General features: G+C 53.9%; 1 protein-coding gene and 2 long non-coding RNA genes across 5 annotated transcripts; 1 reads left to right on the top strand and 2 right to left on the bottom strand.

Moving 5' to 3' along the window:
* GRID2IP (Grid2 interacting protein) lies at positions 1 to 27,068 on the top strand. The gene is made up of 21 exons (XM_038539491.1): positions 1 to 129; positions 2,729 to 2,977; positions 3,200 to 3,285; positions 6,088 to 6,157; positions 6,771 to 6,865; positions 7,177 to 7,360; positions 10,910 to 11,064; positions 11,935 to 12,093; positions 12,351 to 12,448; positions 12,623 to 12,740; positions 13,503 to 13,858; positions 14,264 to 14,680; positions 15,198 to 15,285; positions 16,055 to 16,132; positions 16,637 to 16,833; positions 17,141 to 17,296; positions 17,435 to 17,521; positions 18,409 to 18,538; positions 18,636 to 18,754; positions 19,430 to 19,594; positions 19,838 to 27,068. The coding sequence occupies exons 1-21, from the start codon at positions 95 to 97 to the stop codon at positions 19,907 to 19,909; spliced, it is 3,114 nt and encodes a 1,037-aa protein (XP_038395419.1). The 5' UTR covers positions 1 to 94; the 3' UTR covers positions 19,910 to 27,068.
* Positions 9,742 to 16,779, bottom strand: LOC102151186. Of its 3 annotated transcripts, none has more exons than XR_005360616.1 (4): positions 16,654 to 16,779; positions 13,772 to 13,838; positions 12,602 to 12,666; positions 9,742 to 12,157 (listed from the first exon to the last, which is right to left on the bottom strand). It is a non-coding gene; the product is annotated as an uncharacterized LOC102151186 (long non-coding RNA). The 3 variants fall into 3 exon arrangements; XR_005360615.1 differs by lacking the exon at positions 16,654 to 16,779 and adding an exon at positions 16,490 to 16,575; XR_005360617.1 differs by lacking the exon at positions 16,654 to 16,779 and adding an exon at positions 14,247 to 14,309.
* Positions 16,809 to 23,650, bottom strand: LOC111096225. The gene is made up of 3 exons (XR_005360614.1): positions 23,475 to 23,650; positions 21,028 to 21,204; positions 16,809 to 17,197 (listed from the first exon to the last, which is right to left on the bottom strand). It is a non-coding gene; the product is annotated as an uncharacterized LOC111096225 (long non-coding RNA).
* Positions 27,069 to 27,677: the final 609 nt, after the last annotated feature.

Here is a 27,677-nt window from a genome sequence, read left to right as displayed (position 1 = left end):
CAGAGGCTGGCGGAGTCGCGGCGCCCTCGCTCTGCTCGCGGGCTTGGCCACCCATACCTGCCGGCACCTGCCACGCCGCCGTCGCCGGCTCCAGATGGGGAAGGACCAGGGCTTCTCTCGGCACTTTCGGTAGTTCCCCCCCGCGCCCCGCGCCCCGCGCCCCCGGGAACTGTGCGCCCTAGGCGCGGCGGACCCGCCTCAGGCGGCCTGAGAAGGGGTGGGGCTGGGGTACTGAGGTGGACACTCACCCGGCGCAAGGGGGGCGAGCTCCCCGCGTTGGATGCCTGGAACCTCCACGCGCCCCTGGGGGTCGGGATGGGGGTCGGAGGGCACCGAGGGTCGGGACCGGAAAGCCCTCTTTCCTTTCTACGATTGGGCAGGTCTAGGGAACTGGGGATGTGGTGGAGAGAGAGAGGACCCTAGCGCAGCCTCTAGGAAGACTCTGGACACGGATTTGCACCTGACCCCCCAGGCAGAGGGAACGGAGCTGGCTGACAACATTGTGTGGCCAGGGAAGAGCCCTGTGGTCTCCAAGAAGCCTGTTGGCATAGCAGGGACCTGGACATCCTGGGGCAGCTGTACTGTCAGGGTCAGAGGAGCAGTGATGTGCCACAGTGGTCCATGAGGCCCCATTGTGCCTGGCTGTCCTGGGGTGGGGGGGGGGGGAGTGGATTCAGAGCAGGCCCAGGGCTAGCCCAGACTCGTGACTGCATGGAGGGCCAACACAAGCCAGGAAGGGCATCTGGCTCATGAGGCAGCCTTGCGCTTTGGCTTAATCCCAAGGACGCAAAGCAGGGAAAAGGCTACCAATCATCTCCCACCTGTGCACTTGGTGACTCACCATGGTTACCACCGGGGTGGGGGGAGGTGAGGGGCAAGGCCTTTTTGAATTGCTGCTGGAGAGTAGGGCTGGGATGGTCATCTGGCCCCTGCCCAGGTTGGACCTAGGGTCTTCTGGAGCCTGAGGCTAGAGCCCAAAGCATGAAGTGGACAATCTCCAGCTTGTCATCCATCTTTGACTGGGCATGAGGCACATGGTAGATCTGGGAGGGTGTGGGTAATGTGCAGGCCAGGCAGATGGAGGTGTCAGGTTCCAGGGACCTTGAGTAACCATCTGGGGAATGAGGCCTAGGCTCTAGATTTTTGGGAATCACTGTGAATGGGTGAGGATGAGCATCAGGCCAGAATGCTCCTGGAGGAGTTGAGTAGGTCTTTCATTTTGGCCTCCTAGAACATTCAGACCCAGAACAGAGGTCACTGAGGGGCAGCCTTGATGCACCCGCCTCCTGGAGGATCCACATTCCTTCCCCCCCTAGCAGGCAGCTTATACTGCCTGCCTGGTCTTATTAAAATCCTACCCATAGAAGTCAGGAGAACTAAGTGGAGGACTCCAAACAACCTCAGAGGAGTTGTATTTCAGTTGGCTGCAGAGCCATTGTTCCCATCTTCCTTCCTCCTCCCCACCATGCCCTTGGCACTGGCTCCTGGTACAAAGAGCATGGAAGGGAACGTTGGGATGCAGTCAGGGAGGCCTCACTAGCAACCAGAACTTCAGAGGCCCTCAGCAGAGTCCTGCCACAGTGCTGAGGCTCAGAGGCTGGCCTTCTGTCCAAGCTGTGCCCAGGGCCAGCTGTGTAGCCCTGGCAAGTTAACAGATCTCCTCTGAGCCCCCTGATCCTCTGCCACAGAGAGTCCACTAGGATGTTAACTTCTGCCATTACTTGGAGAGGTACGTTTATGCTGCTGGCGGACCCCCCCCCCCCCTTGTTTCCTGAGTCACTGAGTCCCTCCCCGTGCCAAACTCTGACTGGTCACTATGGCTCTCAGCCCAGCTACAGCTCTAGCCCTCAGGGAACTTCCAGCCTTGCAGAGGACACTCACAGGTACCAGGGAATCATCCCAGGGTGTACGCTCTGCACAGGGTCCATCCAAGCCTCCCCACTGCCTCCCATCACATCCAGGTGCCCTCTCTGAGAGGAGGAACCACAGAGCCTTCAGCTCTGAACCCAAGTGCCTGGCTGGCACAGACAACAGAGTCTTACTGAAGCATGTAAGATCAAACTCACAGAGGGCCAGCGCTGGGCGTTGAAGGTTGAGCCCAGTGTAGCTAGGAAGCAGAGAGAGGACCCTGGGCGAAGGGCTGCAGCCAGGGCAAGAGTGTAAGAGGTAGGGCTGGATGTGGCGGTTCTGGCAATTTCTGAAGAGGCAGCTATAGAAAGGGTTGGGCAGAGAAGCAAGCAGGACGGCTGGGAGTGTGATGAGTGTCTGGAGGAAGTCTGACCGTGGCCGGGCTGTGGTTTCAATTTCCTCCAGCAGACTTGCCGGGCATCAGGTAAGAAGAAGATGGGTGGTGGGGGATCCCTGCTGGGGTTTGGCCTGGCAGGTGCAAGAGCATGAAATGAGGAGAAAGGCCAGAAGTGGGAAGGCAGAGACAGGAGGAGGAAAAGGTCCACGGATGGGATTTGGGGGCCCTGAGTAATGGGGGCGGTCCGATTGTGACTTTTCCGAGGTGGAGAGCCAGGCACCGCGGTCCTTGTGTGCCCACCCCCCCGCCCCCGCCGGTTGGGGCGCAAGTGCCAGCACCGCGGGGGAGAATGAGGCGCCGGCTGCTGGTTCCCTTGTTACCCCTCGGGAGGGGCGGGGGGAGAGCCTAGGTCGGCGCCCAAGACAGGAGACTTTTAGGGCGCGGTCTGGGGACGCGCCCCGACTCAGCGGTCCTCGCCGGCAGGATCTTCATCCCCAAGAAGCACCGAGCACGCTTCGACGAGGTGGTGTCGCAGGGTCTGCTGGGCAAGCTGTGCCGCGCTCGGCGGACGCAGGGAGCGCAGCGGCTGCGCCGGAGCCGCAGCGAGGAGCGGCCGGAGCGCCTCCTGGTGTCCACTCGCGCCAGCGCCGCCCCGCGCCGCCCGGATGAGCCGCCCCCGCGCAAGGCTGCCTCGCTGCTGGGCGGCCGCGCGGGCCCGGGGGGCGCGCGCAGGTACCCGGGGCGCGCGGGCACGGGCCGCGGATGCCTCCTAGTGGGCGGGCTGGGATGCACATCTGCGCAGAGGGCTGGGGTCTGGCGTGGACACCTGGGGGTGGGGGTGGAGGGCAGGACGCGGGACATCTCTATCCTCTACCGCCTCCACACCCCCCTCCCGGCCCAGTCTCCCTCTCCCGATGCTGCCAGCCCCCGACCCCGCCCTTTCTTTCTTCCCAGGACAGTCCGAGTCTACAAGGGCAACAAGAGTTTCGGCTTCACACTGCGCGGTCACGGGCCTGTCTGGATCGAGTCTGTCCTGCCTGGTGAGGGGTGGGCGGGTTGTCTAGGATGGGGTGAAGCACTGTAAGGCTGATATTCAGTAACACCCCCCCACACACACACACACACACTCTGCCCCTAGGTTCTCACCTTATTTAGCCTGTGTCCTCTAAGTGTCCCAGAGTCACTGTCTGAGTTGGGGCAAACCTCTACCAAGCTCAGGGTCACTGAGCTCAGAGAGCCAAATGTTCCATCCAGACCTTTGGGGGCCCTGCCTCAGACACTGGATAGCCAGGACACACCTGTGCTTGCCCAGGCTGCACCCAAACAGCATGCCCTGTGTGGAGTGCCCACTATAAACTGGCACTTGCTGGGCAGGCCAGACTCCGAGAAGCATCAGGCCCTCGGGATCTCTGCCCGCTATATGGTCCCCTACCCCTAATCTGGACTCTCCTTCTACCCCCACCCAGCCTGCCTCTTTTTGATCCTGGAACAGTGATATCTTGAAGAAGGCAGAGCCTTCTCGGTGCAAGAATTCTTCCTGCCTCTCCAGGGTGGGTGGGGGGAGTGTGGGAAGAAACTCGTTCCTTCCTGAGGTAGCACATTCCATTGTGGAAGGTCTCTGTGGGGCAGAAATGTTTGGTGGTGCTAAACTGAACCCTCCCTCCCGCTGACCACCCCACAGGGCTGGGTCACCCGCTCTCTCTGTCCTGCACCCATATCCTCCCAGCACCTGAGGATGATGCTCCTGGTGATGCATCCCCATTGGTGGCCCTGCTCATGATGACTCCTTTCTACCCTTCCCCATCTCGCACCTCTCATGCAGGGATTTGTGGATTGGACACCTGATCCCCAAGAAAGTGCCCTCCTGCCTTTACATCATTGTTCTAGCCATCCGATCATTTTGAGACCAAATCCTTTTGAGGCTGACATGTCCCAGTTCTTCTCAAATTTGTGCATTACTAAGTTGTCAACACAGTGTTGTAGGGGAAAGGGCCAAGACTGGTCCTTTAGAAATGAGTAATCTCTCCTCTTTCTCCTTTCCAACTGTGCCACAACCAGCACAACTACCTCCCATCACCTACATGTGCAGACAGGGATATGAGCTTGGGGCCATGTTTCAAATCCAGCTGTGATGTTCTCCCCAGCCCAGCCTCCAGGTTGGAAACCCCATTCCTTCCTTCTCATAGGAAGCCAAGTGGATGCTTAAGTGAGAGCTTTTACAGATTGGGAAACTGAGGCCTTTAGAGGCTCTGGCAAAGCAAGGACCAGAGCCTGGGATCTCCTGACTCCTGATCCAGTGATCTTGAATCCCCAGCTACAATCCCTCTGGCCCTCCCACCCCAGGCTGGCCCAAGCTTCCCAACAGGCCAGGTTGGATTTATCACCACCATCGTCCTCCCCTCTCCTTCTTTTCAGTTCCAGGGGAAGGATTCCCCTTCCCAGAAAGTCTTTCATGAGCTCCCTCTTCCTCCCTGGACAAACCCCACAGCCTCACCACAGAATTCCTCACAATCTGAGATTTTCTTTAGGCATTTGTCACTAGCCCCCCTTGCTTCCAAATCAAATTTATTTTTTTAAAGATTTTATTTATTTAATAGAGAGAGCCAGAGAGCCAGAGAGCACAAGCAGGGGGAACAAGGTGGTGTCCAAGCGGGAGAGGGAGAAGCAGGCTCCCCACTGAGCAGGGAGCCTAACGCAAGGCTCAATCCTAGGACCCCAGGATCATGACCGCAGCCAAAGGCAGACACTTAACCAACTGAGCCACTCAGGCACCCCCTCCCCACCAATCAAATTTAGACTAACAGCTGACAAAAGAGGCAGAAAGAAAAAAAAAAAAACCCTACATCCACAGGAGCAAATCTACCAGTCCCCTCCCCAGGTGTTACATTACTCAAGGCTACCCAGGCAGAGTGAGAATCAGCTGCTCCCATGTGTATAAAATGCAGGTTTTATTATTATTCTGGTATGGTGAGGCCAACAGATCAAGAGATGGTTACCATTTAAAGAAGAGCTTGTCCCTCACAGTTCCCAAGAGCAGGGGGCATGCCACACCACTCAGGGCCATAACACACAGGGCCATAGTGCATGGGGAAGGGAAGGATAGGCAAAGCAGGCTGAGCAGGTACAGGATTAGTCTGAGCTGGCTCTGAGGCAGAGGAGCTGTCCCCAGTTGGCAGGTACCTGGCCCTGGGAGATTAGGGCAGTATGCAGATGTGGCCCAGGGTGTGAGAGCCCCATCAGGAAGGGGTTTGGGCGTGGGCTCTGGATCAGTTGGTGTGCATACAAGAAGACCTCTTCTGAGCCAGTTATTTACCATGTAGGAATTGGCTAGCCAGTTGGAAGGCTGTGCTTCCTGGTTCAGCAAGACCCCAAAATACCAAAGCCTCAGGAAGTACAGAAACAAATAAGCATGATTAACTCGCCATGTTTCCCAGCCTGGGGGAGGAAGCTGCCTCCCTGTAGGCAGATGCATTTTCTCCCAATAACAAAGACACAGAGGAATCTATGATGTGAACTGTTACATGCAGGGCAGAGAGCGGGGTTCTCAGCATGTGTACAGATGCTACAGAAATACGGCTCCCAACAAACTTCCTTGTTTCTGCTCTCCCGCAACAGCTCAGGCTGATCAGAGGTCCACACTGCCCCAAAGCCTCCCACCCTTACCCAGGGGCTCACTCCCTGCTCAGAGCAGCTGAGAGCAGAGGGATGCTGGGTCTAATGTGGGATGTGCTGGCCTGAATTTGGCTCTCCTTTGCCACTCATCCTATTTGGCACCTGTAAAATGGGCTCACAGACTGCAGCCCTGCCCAGCTGACCAGCACACACTCTCTTTTTGCTTCTAGGGAGCCCGGCTGACAATGCGTCCCTCAAGTCAGGTGACCGGATCCTCTTCCTCAATGGACTAGACATGAGGTCAGAGGCTACTGGGGACATCAGAGCTGGGTGACAAACCCATCTTCCAAGGCTCTTGACTTTTGGGACACCTAGGCCATGGTCCCAATCTCCTATGACCAGTTTGTCTCCAGGATCTACCCCTCTTCCTATGGGAACTCTTGAATTTGTCCCCTCAGACTAGATAGGATGTCACTTCATGCAAGGAATACAGAGGGTTTTTTTGTTTGTTTTGTTTTTGTTTTTAAAGATTTTAAAGTAACCTCTACACCCAATGTGGGGCTTGAACTTATAACCCGAGATCAAAAGTGACATGCTCTCCTGCCAAAGCCAGCCAGGTGCCCTGAGACACAGAATTACATGGACTATGAGTGTCTTGCCCTTTCAGGGGAGCCCTGCCTAGGGATGACATGGGCACAACCCCTCTGCACCCAGAAGTGTCCAGCTGGTCCTGGTCCTGGAGCTTCTCCTGCAGAGGACATAAATAGGCAGGAGAGGCAGGGCCCTGGCTTCTGGTCCTGGCCCAGCCTCAGACTGCTGAGTGGCCTCTACAGGCAGGACATGGATATCTGGTGGGTGGCTGTGGACAGGGCTCATCCTGGTCAGGCCCTCCTGGGCCATCTCTTCTTGGCAGGAACTGCTCCCATGACAAGGTGGTGTCCATGCTTCAAGGCAGTGGTGCAATGCCCACACTGGTGGTGGAGGAAGGGCTCGTCCCATTTGCCAGCGGTGAGACACCCACTGCCACTTGGCTTCATGGCCCATGGAGACCCTGTCAGGGTCTCCATGTGTGGGACTTACAAGTCCACAGAGGACTCTGCTTTTCCCCCACACCTGCAGCCTCCCTCCCCAAGTGGTGCTGTAGACTCCAGTGGGACAGCCTCAGGGCCCTGCCTGGGGCTGTCCCTCTGTCCCTGTCTCCAGCCTCTGGCAGTAGGTGTGCCTCCCGAAGCCTGGCACTCACCCCAGCTGCCAGAGAAACTGCATCTGACCTGGGGATGCTGGGTCACCCGTGCCTCTCCTGCCTGTGGCCCTGACAGACTCCGATTCTTTGGATTCCCCCAACCCGTCCTCGGCGCTCACCTCCCTGCAGTGGGTGGCGGAGATCCTGCCTTCCAGTATTCGGGTGCAGGGGAGGACTTTCAGCCAGCAGCTGGAGCACCTACTCACGCCTCCCGAGCGCTATGGGGTCTGCCGGGCCCTTGAGAGCTTCTTCCAGCACAGGTGGCTGGGCCAGAGGGGTGGTGTGAGCTGCCTTGGGTGGGCCTCCAATCCTGCCCAGACTCACCATGCGGGTCTCCCTGTCTGTGCCTCCCGAGTCTCCTTCTCCTGGGAGAGACTCAGAGAAAGCAGCAGCTGGTACCAGGGCCACCAGAGTGGTGGTCAAAGTGCCCTACCACAAACCCTGCCTCTGAAACCCCCTAGCCACGTGACCTAGCCCCTGCAAAGTGAAGTGCTGACCTGCAACGTTGTTTGTGGGAAGGTCACAAGACTAGCCTGTGGGCATTTGCTACTAGCTGGCCAGGTCTGTTGGGGTTGGTTTGGGGTTTTCCTCTTTGTACCTGAGTGCCAGCAGCAGGCAGCATCTGTCACCCTCCTTGGTCCAGAGGGTCATTGTCATGGTCTGTGCAAACCCCTCACCTGTTCACCCCCTTTTCTTTTTTTGTTTAAACAGCTTTATTGAGACAAAATTCACACACCATAAAACTCACTCTTTTAAGTGGACAGTGCACAGCTTTTTCATTGACAAATCTGAGCACCCATCACCACACTCCCATTTTAGAACATTTTCATCACCTCAAAAAGAAACCCTGCACCTCTTCGCTGTCATCCCCTCCTCCCACCCCTCCCCCACCCCAAACAACTGCTAATCTATGTTAGGGTCTTTGAGGCTTTCCCTATTCTGGGCTTTCCTATGAACAGGCTCCTGTAGTATGTGTGGGATTTTATGTCTGGCTTCTTTCACTCAACATCATGTTTTCAATGTTCATCCAAGACAGAACATCTACTTCTTCCCTTTATCTTGGCCAAGTAACATTCTACTGTGTGTATAGACCACATGTTGTCTGTGCACTCATCCGTGATGGACACTTGGCTTGTTTCCACCTTTTGTTCCCTTTTAGCTACCCCCCCCCTTCTGTGTCCCTCCCCTGCCAAGGCCACCAGTCCCATGAGTTTAATGGACATCCTTTTCTCTGATGTATTCTTGAAGTGTGGGCATTGCTGTTTCATAGGATGTATTTTTTTAAGTTTTTTTTTTTTTAAGTAATCTCTACACCCAACCAACATGGGGCTCAAACTCTCGATCAAGAGTTGCATGCTCTTCCCACTGAGCCAGCCACATGCCCCCCCCCCATATGATATATTTTTGTTCTACATCACAGTTGGGGATATTCTGTGCATATTCTGTGTGTGACTTTTTTTTTCACCAAGTGCTATTTGTTTAGATCTGTCCATGTTGCTCTGTATACATGTAAGATTTCATTGATTTATTTGACAGAGAAGGAAAAAGAGCACACAAGCAAGCACACACGGGAAGCAGTAGGTAGAAGGAGAGGAAGAAGCAGGTTCCCCACTGATCAGGGAGCCCCATGCAGGGCTCAATCCCAGGACCCTGGGATCATGACCTAAGCCGAACTCAGGCACTTATCCAGCTGAATCACCCAGGAGCCCCCTCTCTGTATACATTTAATACATTGTTTATAACTGTGGCCAAATTCCTGTGGACCAAGGGTACAGGTCTAATCTGCCAGTGATAGAAACAGGCTTGTCACCACTCTCTTCCATCTTGATAGTAGGTGATGAACATCATCATGCACATTTCCCCATGGAGCTGTGTATGATTCATTTGAAAAAAAAAATTTTTTTTTATGATAGTCACACACAGAAAGAGAAAGAGGCAGAGACACAGGCAGAGGGAGAAGCAGGCTCCATGCACCGGGAGCCCGATGTGGGATTCGATCCCGGGTCTCCAGGATCACGCCCTGGGCCAAAGGCAGGTGCCAAACCGCTGCGCCACCCAGGAATCCCCTCATTTGAAATTTATATCTAAGAGCAGCCTTGCTGGCTATTAAGGTGTTTGTTTTCTGAATTTGACTAGATCTTCCCAAATTGTTTCCCAGAGCACTGCTATCACTCACATCCTCGGGGCTCCCTCATCCCCATGTACTCACCAGCATTTGGCACTATCCAGCTTTCTACTCATGCTAGTCTTTTAGGCATAAAGTGACATCTTATTTTATTTTGGGTTTTGTGTATTCGGTTTTTTTTTTAAGATTTTTATTTATTTGAGAGTGAAAAAGAGAGCGCATGAGAGAACAAGCACAGAAGGAGAGGGAATTCCCCACTGAGATTCCTCACATTCCCCACTGAGCAGGGAGCCCGATGTGGGGCTGGATCCCAGGGATGATGACCTGAGCCGAAGGAGGACACTTAACTGACTGAGCTACCCCAGGTGCCCCTATTTTGGGATTTTATTTTATTTTTTAAGATTTTATTTATTTATTTAGGAGAGACAGAGAGGGAGACAGAGAGAGGCAGAGATGCAGGTAGAGGGAGAAGGAGGCTCCTCCAGGGGAGCCCGGTGTGGGACTCGATCCCAAGACCCTGGGATCACGACTTGAGCCAAAGGCAGATGCTCAACTACTGAGCCACCCAGGTATCCCACTATTTTGGGCTTTTAAATTACTATTTTAAATATCTTTTAATAGCCTTGTTAGCTTTTTTTGTTTATCTATAGAATACCTTTTTAGACCCTTAATGCATTTTTATTTTACGGGCTTTTTGTTCTTGTTAATTTGGAGGAGTTCCTTGTATATTTTAGACACTGGTTGCTTGTTGATTTTAGACATTGTAAACATCTTCCACTTTTCTTGTTATTATTTCTTTTATATCTAATATCAATGTGCCAAAAGTGGGCTTCTTTGAACAGATATCCTTGATTTTGTAAAATCAAATTCAGTACATTTTGGGCCTTATGGCTTTGACTTTTGAAATTTTAAGAACTCTCTCTCCACCCCACCCCCCACCCCTGGCCAAAAGATATTTTTCTGCACTGTTTCTATTTATTTTACAATTTTGCCCTTCATATGTTGTCTTTTAGCCACCTAGAGTTCATCCTTATGTGTGGTGTTACGAGAGGATCCAGTTTTATTTTCCCATATAGTCCAAGGATCAGCAAACTATTTCTACAAAGGGCCACATGTTAAATATTTTAGGGTTTGTGGGCCATATGGTCTCCACAGAAACTATTCAACCCTGCCATTGTAGCTCGAAAACAGCCACAGACAATGGATAAATACACAGTCATGGCTGTGTTCCAATAAAACTTTCTTTACAAAAACAGAAGGTGGGCCAGATTTTAGGCTGCAGGCCATCATTTACCAATCCCTGATATAATGAATCCACTTGCCCAATGCACTGTGTATTTTCTTTTCTTTTCTTTTTTTTTTTTTTGTGTGTGTGTGTGTGTGTGTGTGTGTTTTCATCTTACAGCGACTCTATGGGGTAGATGCTATTTTTATCCATGTTTTACAGAGGAGGAAACTGAGGCACAATGGAATTAAGTATGAGAAAGGTCACTTGGTTGGTAAGTGGCAGAGCCAGGATTTGAATCAGGGTGGCCCATCACCAGGGCCTGCATTCCTACCTTTCCTCACTTCTCTGTTTTGGCCGGGGTGGGTTCCATGGCCTGCAGTGCCCCCATATCCCTCTCTCCCTCCCCTGCATTGAGCCCCTGAGAAATGAACCCCTTGCTTCTGCACCTTTCCCCAGGAACATTGACACCCTCATTGTGGATGTCTACCCTGTGCTGGACACACCTGCCAAGCAAGTCCTTTGGCAGTTCATCTACCAGCTGCTGACTTACGAGGAGCAGGAGCTCTGCCAGGAGAAAATTGCATGTTTCCTGGGCTACACAGCCATGACAGGTAAGCAGCCTCTCCCCCTCTCCAGCCCACCAGGTGAAGAGCCAGACACCTGTTCTCAGATTACAGCCGACCTGGGCTTCTCCCACATATAAATGGACCTCCATATCATGCAGACCCATGCCGGCCGCACCCAGGCTGGTCCTACACTTGCCCCCACAAATGTGCCTTTTCAGTTTGATCTTTAAGTAGCACTGCAACATTACCTTGGACTCTAGACACCCTACCTATCCACCCGGAACCCCAGGATTCTCACCCACAGAATGGAAGTGACCTCAGTGGCTGTACATCACACACCAAGAAATATGTCACAGATCAAGAAATTCATGTGGTTTCTGTTTGCAGAGCTGGATAGCAAGCACACAGCCAGGTCACACCTGATTGGTGAGCCTTGATGCACACAGATACACAGTAGGGCCTGCCAGACCATCTGCGGCCTCAGTTTCCAACTACTTCATACCTCTTACAGTGGGCCCCAGGTGCCCATACAACCATGCATGTTATCATTGAGGCCACAGGAGTCGAAAGTGTGCCAAACACTGTGCATTTGTTCTAGGCACTCTACACCTGCTATGGTAAAGCTTGCAGATATCCTACATTCTGGCCCTTGTGTGTCCACTGTCCCTAGTCCTGGGGACCCACAATTTGCTGGAGGAGGCTCGAGGGTTTTAGCAAGAGGCTCAGAACATAGTCTGGGTAGCAATGTTCCATATGTCTGCCTAGACCTGGAATCTTGCATCTTACCCCACATGCGAAGCAGGGCCTGGGGTCACAGATTGGTGCAGACAACTGCTGCCTTCACTCCTGTATTTGGAGGCCATTTGACTGGCTGAGAACACAAGGGGCCCATCTCCTGTTCATGTTGCACAGCAGAGCCGGAGCCTGAGCTGGACCTGGAGCCTGAGCCTGAGCCTGAGCCTGAGCCTGAGCCTGAGCCGGTGCCGGAACTCCAGCGGCGGAGTTCCCTGAGGGCCTCCTCCATGTGCCGCCGCAGCCTCCGGTCCCAAGGTCTGGAGGCCAGCCTCAGTTGCGGTAAGGCTCTGGACCAAAAGGCGGGACTGGGTGTGAGGATGCCAGCAGGGCTCAGTTTTCCCACCTGCAGAATGGGGTGGGTGAGATGAGAGATCCCCGAGAACAGGTTAAGCAGGGCTGAGTGATGGCCCTCCTAATGGACCAACCACCAGGGCTTGCTGGTTCTTTCTCCATGGCTATGAACCCAAGCCTTAGAGCTCAGAGGGGTCACTAGACTGTTCCATGGTGGACTCCACCCTCCCCGATTCCCCTGGCAGGTCCCGGCGACTGCCCCGAGATGCCTCTTCCTCTAATCCCAGGCGAGCGCCAGGCAGGCGACGGCACGTCCCTCCCTGAGACCCCCAATCCTAAGATGGTGAGACCTCACTGCCCTCCTGGTGGTTCTGTGGCCACTGGGAATAGGTGGCTCATGGGGCTGGGGCAGATCCCTGCCTTCCTGATCACCCAGGCCTGACCTCTGAGGCTATGTGAGGGCCTCATGGGGGAGGTGAGGGTGGGCTGGACTCACCCTGGCCTCCTCTCCCTGAAGATGTCGGCCGTCTATGCAGAGCTTGAGTCCCGACTGAACAGCAGCTTCAAAGGGAAGGTGGGGACCTCGTCCAGATCCCGTGCCTCCCCACCAGTGCCCAGCCCGTCAGGCACAGCAGGTAGGGGCTCAGCCAGCCCCGGTTCCTGAAAGCAGCACTGGCCTGTGGCCTCTGGGCTACCTATCTAGGTGTTGCCCCCATCTGGGGCACATCCTTGGAGCCTCCCCTTTGTTCCATTACCATGTGACTGAGTTGTGGGGAACCTCAGCAGCCTCCATGGCAAAGGTCCCTCAAGGTCAAGGTCATCAGAGGCCTTCCCATGTCCCCTATGATCCTTACCCCTACTGCAGATTTAGAAAAGCAGAGGTCTTCCCTTGAAGGAGCCCCAGGTTAGCATGTGGCTGTTGGATAAACTATTAAGTGCATGCATTGCTCTGTGAATGGCACAACTGGGAAGATGGTTTCTCTGCAGTTCAGAAGGCAGGACCCCTGGACAATGTTCCTGTCAGCCAAGGGCCTGGTGGGTGTGGGAACCACCTCATGATCCTTGATCTAGGGTCTGGAGAAGTCCCCCTCTGCCCTTTCAGTTGTGTTCAGTTGGTCCTAGGTGGGATCCCTGAGGTCCCTTCCAAGATAAGCTGGGGTCTGGCCTTTCCTGGGGCTAAGTAGTGCTCCCCCTCACCTGCTCTGACCTGTGATTTCCCTCAGATAAAGGCCTGGGGAGGCAGGGTCATCTAGGGTCTTCTTGTGCTGTGTCCAGAGAGGGAAAGGAAGGTACCCAGGGACACAGAGCCAACCTGCCCCCGGCCCCTACCCTCAGCCTGCACCTGGAACCCAGGTACTGACTGAAGAGGGGTCCTCACGCTTGATCCCCCACCCCAGGGCCCAGGACCCTGTCCAGCGTCTCGTGGCCCAGCGAGCGGCTCCTGCCCTCCCCCTGCTACTACCCACTGTGTTCAGGGGGCCTGGCCTCCCCCAGCAGCTCTGAGTCCCACCCCTACGCCAGCCTGGACAGCAGCAGGGCGCCCTCCCCACAGCCAGACCCTGGGCCCATCCACTCTGACAGCCCCCCAAGCCCGGACCCTGCCCGCCCGCCCAGCCGCAGGAAGCTCTTCACCTTCTCCCGCCCCATGCGAAGCCGAGATACTGACCGCTTCCTGGACGTGCTGAGTGAGCAGCTGGGTCCCCGGGTCACTGCTGTGGATGATTTCCTGAGCCCTGAGAACGATTACGAGGAGGTGAGCACATGCCAGCAGATGTGGAGGGTCAGGGGCCCAGGGGTGACATGGGGGTCTGTAAGGGGAACAGTATCCCTGGGCTCCTGCAAGAATCTTGTTGCCCTTGGGATCTGCCCCAGGCTACTCACTCCTCTCCCTGCTCCAGTCCATCCTGAAATCTGTCCCAGACTACCCCACCCCCTGGCTGAGCTATCCCACCCTTTAACTCAGCTATGACACCCCTCACTCAAGGCTCCCCCATATACCTCGTCTCAGGTCACCCCATTCCTTTTCCCAGACTACTTGTCAGGCCATCCTACCCACAGCCTCAGGCTAACCCACCAGACTATCCAATCCTTGTCCCCAGGTTATCCCACCCCTTGCCCCAGGCTATCCCACCATCCCTCACCTTGCTCTGCCTGGCAGATGAGCTTCCATGATGACCAGGGAAGCTTTGTGACCAATGAGCGGAGCAGCGCTAGTGAGTGCATCAGCAGCAGTGAGGAAGGCAGCTCCCTGACCTACTCCTCCATCTCCGACCACATTCCCCCACCCCCGCTCAGCCCCCCGCCTCCACCACCCCTGCCCTTCCATGACCCCAAGCCCAGCTCCCGCACCCCTGATGGTCCCCGGGGCCCTGCTCAGACGCTGGCCAAGCCCCTCGCCCAACTCAGCCACCCAGTCCCTCCACCGCCCCCGCCTCCCCTGCCCCCACCGGTGCCCTGTGCACCCCCAATGCTGTCCCGGGGCCTGGGCCACCGTCGAAGTGAGACCAGCCACATGAGCGTCAAGCGCCTGCGGTGGGAGCAGGTAGAGAACTCGGAAGGCACCATCTGGGGTCAGGTAGGTGGCCTGGGGCCTGGGGTGCCCTGTACCAGGGGAGTCTGGCCTGGGGAGCAGCATTGAAGACAAGACCCTGGCCAGTTTCTAGTGCCTGGCATTTCCCTGCTTCCATTCCCCCAACATCAGAAGCTCAGGGCAGCTCTGCTGAACTCACCCCCTGCAAAGGACCCCTCAAAACAGGGCCAGACCTCTCAGCCACCTCCGTTAGCCCCCTTGGTTGGCCTCAGTCCCTTAGCAGTCCCTTTATCCCCCTGCTCCACTGAAACTTGCTGCCTTCTGCTTGTGTGCATTACTGTCCTCACAAAGAGGCAGTTCACCATCCCATAACTTGGATGATTTAGCTTCTCCTGCAGTCTCCTCTGGTCCTCAGTTCTCTCCCAGGGCCTGATGAGGGCTCTCCCTTAGTAGTTCCCAGGGCAGCCCTTAGAGGATGGGTGGTGTGGGGGGTGGGAGTCCAGCTGTCAGTGTTTCTCCTCCCTCTGAATCTCTCCTGGCCTCCCCCACCCCTGCCTTGCAGCTAGGGGAAGATTCTGACTATGACAAGCTGAGCGACATGGTGAAATACCTCGATTTGGAGCTGCACTTTGGCACCCAGAAACCTACTAGTGAGTGGCCTGGGGGTCCTGGGGGAACCCTCATACCAAGCCATCTGTGGAAGCCCACCTGCTGCCTTCTGTGGCATCCCCGGGCTTAGAGTCCCAGAAGTCTGCGCTGACTGCCATTTACTTCCTGTGTCCCTGAGTTTACCTCCCAGAGCTTCAGTTTTCCCATCTCAAAGTGGACATAATCATAGTAGCTGGTATTTATTCCATGCTCACCAAATGCCAGACACCCCCGTTTCTAAATTAATCCTGTGACAATTCTATGAGGTAGAAACTGTGATCACCTTAACTTCCTCATGAAGATGCACAGAGAAGCTAGGTAATTTGCTCAAAGTCACACAGCCAGAATAAGGGTATCAGGAGGTAACCATATCTAGGAGACTAGATGTCCCTCCAGTCTCTCTGTCCCCTTGCCCTTCTCAGGGTATCTCCCTATAGTCATCGGGTGGGACTCCAGGCAGTGAGGAATATTATGTGTGGAAGGTGGTTCCAGGATGGAAGAGAAAGGCCTTTGTCCATCCAGGAAGCATCTGCAAGGTGGAGAGGTGGTTAGTTCACCTTCCTTGGACAGCTCAGCCCCAAGGACCCAGGGGAGAGAGGGTGGGGGAGGGGCACGCACTGCCCATGCTGAGAATGTTGCACTAACCCCGAGAGTGGGAGGCTGAGGAAGGAAGTAACTGGACCCCTGGAGCTGGACTGTGGGTGTGGCCAAACCCCTCCTGGGTCCTCCAACCAGCTTGGACTCCCATCATTAAACCATTTTGCCTTCCAGAGCCGGTGCCTGGGCCTGAGCCCTTCAGGAAGAAAGAGGTGGTGGAGATCCTGTCTCACAAGAAGGCCTACAACACCTGTGAGGGGTTGGGGAGTCCCAGGGGTATGGGGGACAGGAGGTGGCCCTCTGGGCCGCAGAGCTTTGGATCCACCTGTGTGGATGACACATTAGTTCTTGGGGGCCCGACACCGGCTGCTGGGTGAAGGCCCCTTCTGGGGTCCTAGATCCCTCCAAGGCGCAGGTGCGCGCTTGGGCTCCCCCCTCGTTGGCCTCCTCGTTGGCCCCCCGTTGGCCCCGCCCCCAAGGGTCTAAGGCTCCTGAGTTCTGGCCACGCCTCGGCCATCCCCTATTCTCCCTCTCGCGGTCTCCTCCCTCGTTTCTGGCGCCACCGCCACAGGCCCCACCTGTCTACCCCTTCGAGAACCGTGTCCTCACCTCTGTTCGGCCGTGGGAAGGACCCTCCGTCTCTGGGCCGGCCCCGCCCCCGCCCAGGTTCCTCGCCCCGCGCAGGTTCCGTCCAGTCGCCCCGCCCACCATCCGCCTGGCCCCGCCCCCGGCTCACGCTCGCGGCCCCGCCCGCAGCCATCCTGCTCGCTCACCTGAAGCTGAGCCCCGCGGAGCTGCGGCAGGTGCTCATGAGCATGGAGCCCCGGCGCCTGGAGCCCGCGCACCTGGCGCAGCTGCTGCTCTTCGCGCCCGACGCTGACGAGGAGCAGCGCTACCAGGCCTTCCGCGAGGCGCCCGGCCGCCTCAGCGAGCCCGACCAGTTCGTCCTGCAGGTGCTGCGGCCGTGACGGCCGCCAGGGGTCAGGGGTGCTGCCCAGTGGCCTTGGCCGCCTCTGTCGGGGCCCTCGTTGTACCGGGGCTGTGTGGGTCCCGCTCCCCCACGGCCGCTGCGCCCGTGCCTGTGTCCCATTAACGTCCGGTTCCCTCCTGGAGTCCAAGGTAGATGGGATTGTGCTTCCTTTGGGGGCTTATTCTTTCTCGAGGGAATGCCGGTTTGCCGGCTGACCCCCACCCCAGGCTGCGGTGGGGCAGTGGGTCTCCTGGTGGGGCGGGTGAATCCTGGCTTTGCCTTCATGACAGATGCTATCCGTTCCCGAATACAAAACCCGCTTGCGCAGCCTCCACTTCCAAGCCACCCTACAAGAGAAGACGGAAGAGATCCGGGGCAGCCTGGAGTGCTTGCGCCAGGCCTCCCTTGAGCTCAAGAACAGCCGGAAGCTCGCCAAGATCCTGGAGGTCAGGGCGCACCCCCTCCCTGGTCACTCCACCTGCCTGTCTGCCCCCTGGGGCTTCCTGTCTGGAGGTCCACCATGATGGGGGTCCAGGGGGTGAGGTGAGGACCTGGGCAGGACCTGCCCACCTTCCTTTCCACAGTTTGTGTTGGCCATGGGCAACTATCTCAATGATGGACAGCCTAAAACCAACAAGACCACAGGCTTCAAGATCAACTTCCTGACAGAGGTGAGGGAACCAGCTGGCAGTAATCGATGAGCATGCTCTACCATCGAGGATGGGGAGGTCAGGCCCAACCCAAGTTGTGGCAGAGGAGAGAAGAGAATATCATGGCCAAGGAGGGCCCTTTCCCCAGAAGCAAAAGCTGGCTGCCTGCAGGCTGGAATGCAGCAAAGGTTGGGGGTGGGAGGCTTTTATAAGGCAAGGCAAGCCTCAGGATCTGGGGAAATGGAGTGTGGGGGGGCAGGGAAGGGAGACTCCAGGAGGAAGGAGAGAATCCCACTTGGTAGGTTCTGTGCCCTTAATAACAGCACGATTGCCAGGCCATCCTAACCTCGAAAGATCTAGGATCTGAGAAAGGACAACTCGAATATCCAGCCTTCCCACTGTTTCTGAGACCTTTTACCGGGGTACCTTTTGTTGTTTTAAAAGAGAGGAAGAAATCTCCATTTGTAGACATGAATGTTTTAGGATGTCTGAGGCACAGGTGGGCCAGAGATGGTTCCAGAAAATCACAGGAAGGAAGATATGTGAGTGGTGCTCCCCTGGGGGTCAGAAAAATCTTGGGCTATACCTGCTGACAAGAGCACGCTCCCAAGGACAGAACAGCTGGTGGCCTCCTCTAGCTGGTGGCTATGACCCTGGTTCCTGGGTGGTGGGGTGGGGAGGTGTCTCAAAGATCTGGGCTGGAGAGCTTTCAAACTCCTAGGGAGGCCCATGGGCATCCCAGCAGAGCCTCACAGTGAGGAATACTAGAAACTTTGGAGTTGGTGAGTGTCAAGGGCCAGGAACTGCTGCCACACTCCAGGGGAAGTGGGGCCAAGGGTACCCAGACCCATATGATCAGCAATCTGATGGGGTCCTTGAGGAGGTTGTATGTTGGGCATCACTTGCAGCTGAATTCCACAAAGACTGTGGATGGGAAGTCCACCTTCCTGCACATCCTTGCCAAATCACTGAGCCAGCACTTCCCAGAACTGCTGGGCTTTGCTCAGGACCTGCCCACTGTGCCCCTGGCTGCCAAAGGTAAGCTGAGTGGATGGACAATGGGTCAGGAAGCAGAGGCACTGCTGTCCTGGGCTGGGAGGTCAGTGCTCATGAGGCTCTGTTGCCTTCCCTACAGTGAATCAACGGGCCCTGACCAGTGACCTGGCTGACCTCCATGGCACCATCAGTGAGATACAGGATGCTTGCCAGAGCATGTCTCCCTCTAGTGAGGACAAGTTTGCTATGGTCATGACGGTATCCAAAGAGCAGCCTGTCCCAGTAACAAGGTGGGCCCTGGGGTGGCCAGGTAGAGCTGGCTTCAAGATCAACTCCCGTGGCCACTGCAGACCCTGTGTCCCAGCAGAGATTCTGGGCAGAGGCTGCTGTAAGTGGGTCAGGGGGTCCTGGCAGAGGGTCCATCCTGGTGATTTAGAATCCAGGTACTCACACCATGTCTGCATAACTGAAGAGGAGCTCTTTGGACTATCTGAAAGCCACCACCTTGCCCCATCTGTCCTCATGGGCAGCCCAGGCTCAAGTCACAAGATACAGGGACAGACCTCTCAGGCCCTAACCAGCCAAAGGGAATCAGGAGAGGGGCATGTTGCCACTGAGCACAGATAGGGATGGATACTACAAGGGGAAAAAAAAGGAGAGATCAAAACCGAGAGAATGCCAGGGGGCTATTATATGTGGGTGTTTGAGGAGGAAGGGGTCATGGCATCTGAGAAGTGCCCAGAGTAGGGAAAGGGCTGCCTTACAGAGAAGACACGTGGATGGCCTGGATGTTGTGGACTTCAGAGGCAGCTGAGGGAGCAGTGTACAAAGGTCCTGGAGCCGCTGGACATAGCTGAGCATGGGGCACGGGGCAGGCAGGAGCCAGGCAGCTTAGAGAACCTGAGGGTAGTTTCCTTAACAGAGGCTGATCAGTCCTTCCTAGATACAGCCCAGCCGGTGCTGCGGGCACTGGACGGGTTGCAACATGAGGCCATGGAGGAGCTGGGCAGGGCACTGGCCTTCTTCGGTGAGGACTCCAAAGCAACCACTTCTGAGGCCTTCTTTGGCATCTTTGCAGAGTTCATGAGCAAGTTCGAGGTGAGCCATCATGGGAGATCTAAGGGGCCTCTTAGAAGTCCCTCCAGGGGTCAAAAGCAGGCGCCTCCATAAAGCCCAGATTGGGAAAGGGCCTCCAGCAAGTGTGATGCGACCCCCACGGAGCTGATAGGTCTCTTTCCTGGCTTTTTTTTGGGGGGGGGGGGAGGGGAATGAGGTAGGACAGGGGTCAGGGGCTCCTGGGACCACTGACCAGCCCTTCCTCTTGTACCTTTTCCTCTCCAGCGAGCACTCAGTGACCTGGAGGCTGGGGATGGCCCACGCAGCTCGGGGATGGTTTCACCCCTGGCCTGGTGACCTGCGGAGTCCATCCTGCCTGAGGCCCATCCCAGTAGCCTGGAGCAGTCCATAGCAGCCTAGGTGTGGGAGATGGGGCCCGGCCTCCCCGTGTCTCCAGCTACCTCAGCTGTCAGGCTCTGGGCACTGGGAAGGTGCAGGGTCAGCCTAGTTCCCCTCTGTGGGCCTTGGCTTTGGCTCTGGCTCCAAGTGAGCACTGGGGGCATGGGACAGAGAGGAGGTGCTAACTCCTCGGAGAGTGTGAACCTTAGCTGCCCACAGGCATGCTCACACTGGAAGGCCTGGCTTTGCCCGGCCTCTCTCTGGGTCTTGGAGTAGATGCTGGCTATGCACACCCTCAGGACTCTGGTCTGGCCCAAGGGAGGGGTGGCAGGGCTTCCACCAGTGAGTGGATTGTGAAGTGGCCCCCACCTGGGGGCAGTGTCTACTGTCTGCCCCTCAGAGCTTGGCCAGAGCATTCTCTGCCCCAAGCAAGGACATCGGAATCTCCTTTCCGAGCCTGCTCCCAGTAGGCTGGAGGGACGCCCTTGCAGAACATGCACTCTGGACCCTGGACAAAGTGACAGATGCCCTTGAACATGCCATGCCAGTGAGCATGACAGGCCTTGAGGTTCCTCACCCAGCCCTGGCCTCCTGGGGCTGCCTGGAAGAAACTGGAAGAAAGGATATCCCCAAGTGCAGGGACCTGGGGGCCTGTGTACCAAGCCTGGGTCTTGGAAGCTAGAAGCAGGGAAGGGAGGACAGACGCTGGGCAGGAATACAGGAGAGGACTGGATTAGGAAGACCGCGATGTCAGACTGTAGAACTGAGGGGTTTCAGACTGTAGAATTGAGGGGTTTTATCCAGCAAACAAATTTGAGTCCAGTTTGGGGAGCCCGAGAGTGGGATGGCGTGGTCAAGTAGGGACAGAGAGGATGGAAAGCTGTTTAGGTGCTGGGTGAGCAGGACTTGGTAACTGATTGCCTGGCTGGGTCATGGTGATGTTCCCTGGAATGGGTCACATGAGCAGAGTGGACGTCAGGGTAGATGACACAGTGGGACATAGTTGGGATCCCAGAGGCCATTTCACATATGTGTCTGGAGGCCCTGGTGAGGTCAGGGGTAGAGGAGACAGTTACCTGGACACCAAGAGCAGGGGTGCTGTGGACGGGGAGGATATGTTCATTTCCTCCATCCTTTTCATGTTCCAATTGGCAGTCCCAACATCAGGCAGATTCCTGTTGCCTCTTTCCTTAACTTTCTTCCAGAGAAGTCTGCAATGGGCTTTAAATTTGTCTCGGATTCTTTTTCTCTCCCTACAATCAAATGGCTAATGTTGCTTTTGGACAGTATCTGGGACCCGTTCAGTTCCTGGCAATCTCCCAGACTATTCTTTGAGGCCATGTATATATTCTTTCCTTGTCCCCCACTCACAGCCACCATATAAACTTGGGGCACCAGAGTGGCTCAGTCGGTTAAGCGACTCTTGATTTCAGCTCAGGTCATGATCTCAGGGTCATGAGATCGAATCCCATGTCGGGCCCCGTGCTGGATGTGGAGCCAGTTTAAGATTTAAGTTTAAGATTCTCTCCCTCTCCCTCTGCCCCTCCCCACCCTCTTAAAAAAAAAAAAAAGGCTAACCAAAATGTATAATTCAGTGGGGATGGGGAGAGAGATCCAGATGTGGCTAGAGGTGTTCATTTCTTCCCAGCAGCTTAAGCTGGATGATTTAATGAATGACCAAAGCCTGTGTCTCTGAGAAACATGTCAGACAGTGAGTTAAAATCCCTGTATGAGATCCATAGAAATGATAGGCTCCAGCCCCAACACACTCTCCAAGTAAATCCAGCCCTATGCTGGGGAGGAGGGTGTGGTGCGAGGGTACACAAGTTGGCAAGCCAGCACTAGCTCTGTTTTCTCCCTGAACACCTTCTATTGGGAACCTATGTGTCACATGATGTCATGTAGCAAACTGTCCTAAATCTTGGTCACTTAAAACAGCAGCCACTTACTGCTCATGAATCTTGGAGTCACCTGGGCAGTTCTGATCTGAGCTGGGCTCAGTGGACTCACAAATCAAATGTCATCTGTAAATCAGGTAGGCAGCTTTACTAGTCATGCAGGGAGGGCTCTCTCCCATGTCTGGGGCTTTGGCTGGGACAACTGGGGTGGCTTTGTGTGACCTCTCATTCTCTAGCCAAATAGCCAGGATGGTTCCCATAGTGAAGGCAGGGGTCCAGGAGAAACAAAGTCACAGAAGGCCCCTTGAAGTCTAACCTCAGACCTCAGACCTGGCACACCACCATTCTATCACAGTTTCCTGTCATGTAACAAGGCCAGCCCAGATTCTAGGGGCGGTCTAATTGGCTCCGCTCTGGATGAGAGATGAAGCCAAGTCACACTGCGTAGGGTGTGGATTCAGGGTTGGCTGGAGAATCAGAGCCATTTTTGCAATTGGTTTACCACCTGCCTGCTTGGCCAGACATCCTGGTACAGATCTCAGCCTCTTTAATTTTCAGTGGCCTCCATCCTGCCTGGACTTGGCTCAGCTCTGGTTATCATCTCCATGTGTCGTCCTGGTGTCATGCTTCCTCCTCTCTCTTACCTATTCTCCCATTACCTAGTCCCCTGACTCCACTCTGTCCAGTGGGCAGCAATGGCCTGTGCCTCCCTAGCAACTAGTTTCCCTGCTACAGGGAAAGCACCCTGTTTTTCCTTTGATAAATTATCTCTCCCCTACTCACAGGCCCTGAGCGGTGCCAATTGGACAAGGATGGTCTCATGACTCTGGCTGGGTGGCTCAGAGTCCAGTTAAGACTCAAGTTAGCACTATTTGAAAAGGGAGGCTCCCTCTCTTCTGGATGAATTGTTGGATGTATAGAGGGTGGAACCCCAAATGGGGCTGCCAGGACCACCATGTGGAGACACCTGCCTGGGGATAAACCCAATACAGGGAAGAAGAGAAGAGAAGACCACTCCATACATCTCTTTGTCCCTGGATCCAACCATGCCTGAAGCGGACTTCCAGACTTGTCAGTCTCTGAGCCAACAAATTCCCCCTCCATTTGTAAACTTTTAAAATTTAATTTTTTGGCTTAGGCTGGTTTGAATGGGTTTCTGTCACTTGCAACACTAAAAGGGTTAACTAATAACACCCAAGGTGGTTATGGATGTTCACTCTTTTCACATCCTCAGTGAACGTTCTTCATTCATAAATGCATTGGCCAATACATTTTGACTGCCTACTTGTGCCAAGCACCATACTGAGTGCAAACATCTTATGGGTTAACCTCTCCGAGTTCAATTTTCTAGGGTTGTACTTCACGGTGGTTCAACACCCAAGTCACTACAAAGCCCTACATGTGAGCCCATATATGTGCCATATCCCCCCAGCAACTCCTTACCAAGTGACAGGTTGTGAATGCAAGCATTTATCCCCGGGAATTTACTTATTTCTCAATATTATGTCATATATATGTGTCCCAGGGTCACAGATGCTGGTGACTTCAACATAAAGCCCAAAGGCCCTTTCTCACCCCTTCTGTCTTTCCCTGCATTCATTTGCTCAGGCTACCATAACAAATACCAAGACAAAGTGGCTTAGACTCCACCAGTTTTCTGTCTCACAGTCTGGAGGCTCGGAGTCCAAGGTTAAGGTGTCCTCAGGTTTGGTTCCTCCTGAGGTTGCTCTCTTTGGCTTGCAGTTGGTTTTTCTCTGTGTGTACACATCCTGGTGTCTCTGCCTCTTATAAGAACATCAGTCCTCTTGCTTTAGAGTCCCACCCTTATGACCTCATTTAGCCTTAATTGTCTCCTTAGAGACCCCACCTCCAAATGCATTCACCTTCCGGGGTACTTTATCAGGTACCCTGGAGGCCTCAAAGATCTCTGGATGGAGCTGATGTTTCAAAGAGAAAGGCTGCTGTAACCAGGATGTTTTCCCCTTCCCCGTCTTCATCCCTTTGGTCTCAAGTCCAACTCAGAGTGAATTTTGTGTGCTATATTCCTGCTCTCCAAGCTCCCAGAGGACTGAACACAAATCACTCTCCACTGGCTCCCTGCCCATCACCTATAAATATCCCTCCCCCAGCAGCCCTCCAAGAACCGTCTAGACCCCAGCGCCCCATGCCTTGTCACTGCCCCCTTCAGAGCCAGTCTTTCAGAGCTGTGGCCCACTCTCCCTGCTTCTGTGTCCCCACCATCCACTCACCTCTCAGCGCTTGGCCACCTAGCTTTCTCTCCCATCATCCCCCTTAGCCTGCTGTTTCCCAGACAGGAAGCCAAGGGCACACTTGTTCTTATCTTAATTGACCTTTATTGAAGCAACACTGGGCACTGTTTGTCCTCCCTTGGCAAATTATCACACACCCAGGCTCGGGCTCCCAGGTATCTATGCACCGATAACCCTGCCATCAGCTTGATTTCCCCCTGGCCCGGCTGCTTGCAGCCTTTATACGCAGCGAGTGCTCAATAATGCCCATTAAATCAAGCTGAAATCACATCCAAATAGCGGCTACCAAGCTGCTCCAGAAAATGACCGCCTTCTTTCTGTAAGACAGTTTGGCCACGTGTACCCAAAGCAGTAAAACAAGGGTTGTAAAGTAGAAGTCCACAGAGGCCAAGCAAGCAGGGGGAGCACAGGAAGTGGGCAGGTGCAGGAGAATGATGCAAAGCCCGGGATGAAGGGGAGTTGACACAGAATGACAGGGAGACCCTGGGGGCGCTGGAGGGCAGGTGCTCTGTCTGCAGGGAGACCTCCCCTCTGGCCAGTGGACCTCCCTGTGCGGGAGGCAAACCTTGTGATGCCCTGATCTTCAGGCTTTCTCAAAGCGAGCCAGAAACCCAGATTTTTTAAATTTAAAATGTCCTGGTGAAATGTTGGCAGCCAATGCAAAACTGTAAGGAAGATTATCAGTTATGAGCACCCCCCCCCCCAAAGAAAACATGTCTGTGAGCCAGATGGAGCCCATCTGTGAGATTGTAACCCCTGAAATAAGATGCCTGAATCATTTGACACATTCGTACTACCCTGGGGTATAGAGGGGTACCCCATAAAAAAGACTTGAATCTTTTTTTTTTTTTTTTTTACTTGAATCATTTTTAAATTTTAACAAGGGAACTGTGTTTAGGGCTAATTGACAGTTCCGGGTTCTGGATGGAAAGATGCTATTGCCTTATTGTGAAGATGCCCTTTGAGGAAATTCACTCGATGAGTGCTTCATTCATAAGAAGGTGGGACCCACACTGTTCTGGGGGGGGGAGGGACTGTGAGCTACCATGAAACCAAACGCTGGTTCCACAGACCAAGAGATAAAGGGTCTGTTTAGTTGAGCAAATGAGCTACATCTATACCTTGACAGGGTCCTGAAAGGAAAGTATTTTCTCTAAAGAGAATTTGATTAGATTCCCAATGTCGCCAACACTGAATTCACGCAGTGTGTTCTGGACCATGTAGGGATAGTGTGGGGGTTTCCACAGAAAGAAATGGATGCCCCTCACCCTGTCACACATCCGTGGGCAGGAAGGACAATAAGGTATAGAGAGGAGAGCCCACTGGGGTGGAGCTGGGAACCCCCCAGCAGCGAGAGGTGAGCTGGGCCCTGCCTTGTGAGAGCTACAGGGACAGAGGTCCTGGTATGAGATGAAAGTGTCAATCTGGAAGTACTCTCTCCCGCCTGGGTGCTGGGCAGACACCTTGATGTGGCCTTAGCTACACTGGCAGAATTTAACTGTGTTAGGAGGAGAATTGGTTCAGGGATACAAACAGGATGGGAAGAAATGACAACTCAGACAATAGGAGCCAGGCCAAAGTTCAGGGGCCCACCAGAACAGATGTGTGGCACATGGACCCATCCCTACAGAATCCCCTGGAATTGGGGTGCCTGGGTGACTCAGTGGCTGAGTGTCTGCCTTCGGCTCAGGTTGTGATCCTGGGGTCCTGGGATCGAGTCTCACATCAGGCTCCCCACAGGGAGCCCGCTTCTCCCACTGCCTCTCTCTCTCTCTGTCTCTCATGAGTAAATAAAGTCTTTTTAAAAAATCCCCCAGAAGCTATTTGAGGAGGGAAACCCCAGGAGAAAGACTAGAAGTCCCGCCAGTTGGAGCCACAGCAGTCTTAGAAGCATTGTGACTCGAGCAGTTAAAAACCCCACTGTGTCATCAATCCACCCCCCACCCCCGCCCCCTTACCCTCACCCCCATCTGGTGAAATGGGTGATATCCCATTTCAGTCACTAGGAAAGTCACCTCACCGAGACAGTCAGGAATGCAAATAGACAGCCAGGCATACGGTTGGTTTTTTGTGGAGTTGATCTAACTTCCATGTGATTACCTTTCTGGGAGATGGATGTTCTTCTGATGGAAATATTAATTGTACCATCAGTCATTCTCAAAAAGGTAAATCTCAATGCCTGAAATGAATCTGAGCGAGCTTTATCCTGGGCTGAAGATGACCATTCTTTCTGGCTTGACCTCTAAAACCAGAAGATGCCTGGAATGTTTTCACAGGAGCCAGAGAGCCTGCCCTTGTCCCATGGAGTGTGCAGGGCAGCTCTCTTGGTTGTCTATGTAGACCCCACCCAATGCCCCTCCTCCCAATAAATCCAATGGACCCTTGGCACACACATTTTCCACATTGTGTCTTTTCCACTTGGCTAATATGTTGGACTTTGAGTGGAATCCTGGCCTCAGCTGAGCCAATCAGAACCCCTCCCAAGGAGATGTGAAAGAAGTACCTAGAGATTTCAGGCTCATTATGGCTGCTCTCTGGAATGAAAGAGATGTAAGCTTGCTGGTGGGCCAGAGAAGGAAAGACCAGTCTGCAGAGAGAGAAAAGAGCAAGATGCATGCCATTCAATCTGTCTTGCCATTTCTGTGTTCTCAGCCATTAAACCTAATCCATGAGAAATTATCTTTGGATTGTCAAGGGTTTTTAAGCAATCATTAATTTAATCCTCACTGGTGAAGGAATCTGCAGAAAGTTGTTCTCTTCAAATAATTTCATATTATTCAAAAGTATATGCATGCGTGTGTGTGTGTGTGTGTGTGTGTGTGTGTGTTGAGGCCTATATGAATGTATCTGTATATATACACACATAGAAAATAATTTATCATTCTTCTGAAGACATGGACTCAGATACATAATATGCAGAAATAAATCTCAGATATAACCTCATTCACATACAGAGATTTGCATTTTCTTTTTTTTTTAATACTTTATTTATTTATTCATGAGAAACACAGAAAGAAAGAGAGGTATAGGAAGAAGCAGACTCCATGCAGGGAGCCCAATGCGGGACTCGATCCCGGGGCCCCAGGATCATGCCCTGGGCCAAAGGCAGGTGCTAACACCACTGAGCCACCCAGGGATCCCCAGAGATTTGCATTTTCACAGCAAACTTACGTGCAAAAAAAGAAATGAGAGAGAAAATGAAGTACAATTTTGTGTCCCCATATTATGTAGTAAACTGAAATGTGTATACAAGGTTTTGGTGATGCTAACTTAAGGCTGAATCTTTATCTCATTAGCTCTACAGAAGAGTCAAAAGAAATTATAAATCTCTTAGATGTTACTGTCCATATGAGTTGAGGTACCACAAGTTTTTACAAAAAAAAAAAATTCACAAAGCTGACTATACCAAAAGAGGCATGCATCCACTATACTCCAAATGGAAGCAGAGATGAACAGAGGAGAACTTTTTCATAGTATCTGGACACTTTCAGTGTTTAACTTTGTATTGCCCTGATAGGAGACTGTTTTATCCATCTGTGGCTAAGAATGAAAAATGGT

Source organism: Canis lupus, chromosome 6 (assembly GCF_011100685.1).
Source record: "Canis lupus familiaris isolate Mischka breed German Shepherd chromosome 6, alternate assembly UU_Cfam_GSD_1.0, whole genome shotgun sequence".
Taxonomy (NCBI): Eukaryota; Metazoa; Chordata; class Mammalia; order Carnivora; family Canidae; genus Canis; species Canis lupus.
This window is presented reverse-complemented; position numbering and strand designations above follow the sequence as displayed.